This window comes from Poecilia latipinna, unplaced genomic scaffold, assembly GCF_001443285.1.
Source record: "Poecilia latipinna isolate Pla-1442-1.1 unplaced genomic scaffold, P_latipinna-1.0 Scaffold491, whole genome shotgun sequence".
Lineage (NCBI taxonomy): Eukaryota > Metazoa > Chordata > Actinopteri > Cyprinodontiformes > Poeciliidae > Poecilia > Poecilia latipinna.
In genome coordinates, this window is record NW_015113107.1 from 341,696 (window position 1) to 346,446 (window position 4,751).

General features: G+C 41.9%; 1 protein-coding gene across 1 annotated transcript in view; it reads left to right on the plus strand.

Moving 5' to 3' along the window:
• gata5 (GATA binding protein 5) overlaps positions 1 to 4,521 on the plus strand; it is an 11,942-nt gene extending 7,421 nt beyond the window's left edge. The window contains exons 4-7 of the mRNA XM_015039969.1: positions 2,012 to 2,140; positions 2,337 to 2,421; positions 2,542 to 2,669; positions 3,838 to 4,521. Of these exons, the coding sequence (XP_014895455.1) occupies positions 2,012 to 2,140; positions 2,337 to 2,421; positions 2,542 to 2,669; positions 3,838 to 3,957 (462 nt within the window). The 3' untranslated portion in view covers positions 3,958 to 4,521. The remainder of the gene's footprint in view (positions 1 to 2,011; positions 2,141 to 2,336; positions 2,422 to 2,541; positions 2,670 to 3,837) is intronic.
• The last annotated feature ends 230 nt before the right edge of the window (positions 4,522 to 4,751 follow it).

Sequence of the window (4,751 nt, forward strand, 5' to 3'; positions counted from 1 at the left end):
AAAAAAGGTTTCTGTGGCCTCCGTTCTCAGTGTTCTTACAGGGAAGAGACAGAGACGATCCATGGCTGAGAATCGAACCGGGTCGGCTGCACTGAGCAGCACCAGTCACCGTCACACAGCCCTGTTATTTAAGGCCCAATACATTACGAAACAGTCAGTCGTCATTATGTTTTCCATGCTAATTGAAATGCGTTGATACTCAATCCTCAGCGCATGCGCATGATGCCTCCCTCTCAACAACTTAACTGTGAACCAACTCCATCAGTTAAAGGGACGAGTAGAGATTCGGCCCAGCCCGGACTTAAAGCCCGCTCTATCTGCGGCTCGGAGAAGGAATTTGGCCGGCTAGAGGCCGGAGCCCGTCCTCTGTCAGAGCCGTGATGGATGATGGGGGAATCCTGGATCCTCCTGATAACCTTCCCCCCATCGCCCCCCCTCCCCCCCACACACACACCTTCACCCCCATTCTTCTGTCTCTCCCGACTCACTGGTTGAGCAGTTTGATCTCCGCATCACGCGGAGCGGAGGAGAAAGAACGTGGGGTTACATTCCTCCGCGGGTTATTTATCACGTACTGGCCTGGAACCGGTGACCCTGTACCGTCCACGATCTTATTTGTTTTCAATGTCGAACTTAGATGGGAATATTGTGATTTTATAACTGATCCAATGAGCATCAGGGAGCACTTTTGTTATCTGACGGATGTCTCCTTTCTTCCGTCAGAGCTGATGGACGACATGCCTACAGAGGGCAGAGAATGCGTGAACTGCGGCTCCGTGTCCACGCCGCTGTGGCGCAGAGACGGCACCGGTCACTACCTGTGCAACGCCTGCGGACTCTACCACAAGATGAACGGCATCAACAGGCCGCTAATTAAGCCCCAGAAACGGCTGGTAAGACTGACAGAAGGAACCGGTCCTAAAGGGGTCATTAAAAAAATTTACACTGGGAAGAATATCAAGAAGTGAATACAATTATTATGTTGTTGTTGATGTTTCTGAACATGAATAACACCTCAGAAGGGGTGCATATAAAGAGGTGTGTATATATATATATATATATATATATATATATATATATATATATATATATATATATATATATATATATATATATATATATATATATATTCAAGAGAAAAACAAAATACTATTTAAGGACACACTAAAAATGATAAAATCGTAATAACTTATAAATTATAATTTGTCTTGTTAGCAGTAAATCTTCCAAATATGTTTTCTATTTGTGCATTAACTAATTGAAAAGAACAAGAATCAACTAATCGATGAGAAATCATTTATGAACATCTTAATCAAAAAGCAGCTTCTTACCAGTTGACGTTTTCAGAATGTGTACGATGAAATAGCTGAAATCTATGAAAGATGATTTACAGGCACTGGAAGAAAACATTCCTTACTTTAATCTCAGAAACTGATTTTCTTTTTTTTTCCACCCAGTTTTTTTTTTCTTCTTTTTTTTTAAAGTCAAAATTCTTTTTTCCCCCCTAATTATTTTCCGTATAGGCTTCAGCCATTTTTACCAGCTGTATTTTCACAACACCTCCCATAATTTACTCCTCATGTCATTTTAATATGAACTTGGTGATTGCTAAATGTTGATTAAGCGGTTATAAAATGCTAATGAAGTAAAACTTGGAATGTTCATGGTTTTGTAAATGATGTCCAGTCTGTTTTTGTGGGTGCAAGCCAAGGCCCCACAGCTCTAATTTTATTCCCAGGAACTCTCCTCCTTTTCACAGCAGATGTGGTTGCAGATGCCACTGTGGGCGTTTCTCTCCCTGTTTTTATTTGTCCTCCGCTGACCTTGTCCTTGATGTGTGCTGTTTTTAGACAAAGTTCTTTGCAGCCCCACAGCTTTTTGAACTGAGTGCTAGAATAAAAAGAGAAAGTTATTTATGTTTTTGGGACAAATTATTGTTAGAGAGGAGAATCTGAAGCATACGGTCCTGTGTTTGAGCCTTTTTGTGTGTGTGTGTGTGTGTGTGCTGCAGCAGACCACGTCCCGCCGGGCCGGCCTGTGTTGCACCAACTGCCACACCAGCACCACCACGTTATGGCGACGCAACGCTGAAGGAGAGCCCGTCTGTAACGCCTGCGGACTCTACATGAAGCTGCACGGGGTAGGTCACACCAACACCAACACTCCTTTAATGAACTCGCTTCGTCGGGGAAAGACAGAGTCTCCCAGAGGGCATGGAGGTCGCTGTGATGTGTGGGAGAAGGGCTTGTGTGAGTTGAGATAACACACTCTGTGGCTCCTGTTGTGTTGGCGTTTTGGAGAGAAGCCCAGCTCATGTGTTGCTGTACTCCCTCCAGGTGCCCAGACCTCTGGCCATGAAGAAAGAAAGCATTCAGACAAGAAAGCGTAAACCCAAGATACCGAAGACTAAAGCGTCCACAGGTTGGTTCCCCACGCACAGGAATCAGATTGGTCAAATCATAAGCAGTCTTGAGGACAGAAAAGAAAATAGCATTAGACACAACATAATGAGAGTGAATGATTTTCCTGTTTTGTTTTTAGGCTCCATCACCTCTGACACTAGCTCCCCGTCCTCCCTATCAGTCTCCGAACACGCCTCCACCATTAAAAGTGAACCCAGCATGGCCCCGTCGCCCTACGCAGGGCAGACCATCACATCTGGCTCTCAGGTAACCCTTCCTCCCGTCACATTCTTCTGACACTCCATACAGGATGGAGAATAGAAGCAATACTAAATCATTTGACTGAGAGAATTGGTATGATGAAAAAAAAATAAAAAACTGATAACGTTTAGCAACGAGACATTTATCACTCTTTACAGAATTTGGCTGAGGAATATTCACTGACCTCCCCAGTATTTGTCGGGGTTAAGGACCGTAGCTAAAATCCCCAACTGCTTTTACCCCTTTTAAAAATGCTTATAACTGCAACTCTTAATAGTTTACACACCAAATATACCTTGCTATGCGTCAGTGCACACAGTAGAAACCACTACAGCAGAAGCTAACATCTACAGTCTTTGTCATCTACGCTCCTGAGGTTTCAGCCAATCAGCGGCAAGAAAAATGAACGGCGCTCTTAGATTGGCTGCTTTGAAATTGCCAGCTAATGGTGCGTAAGCTAGCATTGCACCTGGGCATTATGACTTCCAAGGATACATTTTGTTTTAAATGTGTCAGATATGCTCTCACAAAAAAATAGTAAAACCAGTGAATAGATTAACTTAACAATTTGCACATTGAATAATTCTGAGTTCCATTCCAAAAATATATTCTTAAATACTAAACCCTAAAAAGGTGGTGGTCCTCTATTTTAATAATAATAAAAAAAAATAAAAAATAAATACAGCAGAGTCTCTATTGGTTTCATGAATATGGGTCAATTTGTGGTGAGGATGGATGCGGTTGGAGCCAGGTTGTGATGAAAAAAATTATTTTTAATGATGATCAAAAAGATGTGCAGGAGTCCAGGCAGCGCAGGTGAGCAAATGAGGCAAGGAACTCAGACACTGGTAGCACTGGAACAGCACAACACAGGAAGAAATGAGGTAACCACGACAAGGATCCGGCAGGGAACAAGAGACACACAGGGCTGGGTTTAAATACACAGGGACTGATCAGGGAACACAAGGCACAGCTGGGGGCAATCATTTTTGAATTCAAATATTATACATTAACATAAAAGTTTTAGTCAGATACAAAGTAAAGGACATAAATAGGATATTTTAGCTGTGTGCAAGCTGTAGCGTAACGTCTCTCCTAAGACATTTTTGTTAAATATCGAGTAAGAGTTGCTTTTTTTTAGCTAATGAAGCTTTTGTCTCCTTCCTTTCTGCAGACCGCCTCTCAGCTAGACAGTACGGCATCCGGACATGTGGACATTAAATACGAGGATTATCCTTTTACCCCCACGTCGATGGCTCCACAGAATTCCTGGTGCGCTCTGTCTCAAGCATGAGCGTCCCCAGATAACAGGACTAGCTTACCGGCTAACTCTAACATCACTGAAAGGACAATCCTCCTCATCCTGACACAACTTCCACTGACTTTGAAGCTGTGGGGAAACTGTTCTAATATGGATCAAAACGGGCTGAATGCAAAAAAAAAAAAAAAAAAACTACCTACGACCAAGTAATCTTGGATTTTTATTGGAAACACTGGCTGTAAATGACAAACCAGGAGTGGATTGTAGTAGGACTTTCAAAATACAATCTGCAGCAAAACTTATAAACAACTTAAGAAGACCTAAGAACTTGGACTGATGTCCGTCCAGCAAGCTATATCTCCTCAATACATCCAACATCAACTACCTATTTCCTAATAAAAACAATGTTTTTGAAGAAACATTACACTAAACAGAGGACATCAATGCAAAAACATTCAAGAGGAATGTTAAAATATAAGGATACAATAACCTGATTTTAGAGCTGTTAAATAATTTTGTTGTAATGCTTTGTCGCCATCCTCTCTGCTTTTAAAAACAATTCCAGTGGGTTATTTTTCAGAGGAATCTAAAAAAAAAAAAAAAAAAAACGGACTGAAAATAACTCTTTATGGCTGTTGAGCATGTCTCATTACCAGCGTGTAGATGATTAACGTTTACAGGCACATTATTTATGTTGAGATAAGGACAGTTAAAAGTCATTGTGGACACTAAAACCAGCCGGTTGTAAACCACTGCTCACCGTTCTGCTCACAGAACGCCTGTTTGCGCCTGAGCTACGAGGCTCACATTGTCTTAGACTTGCTTCA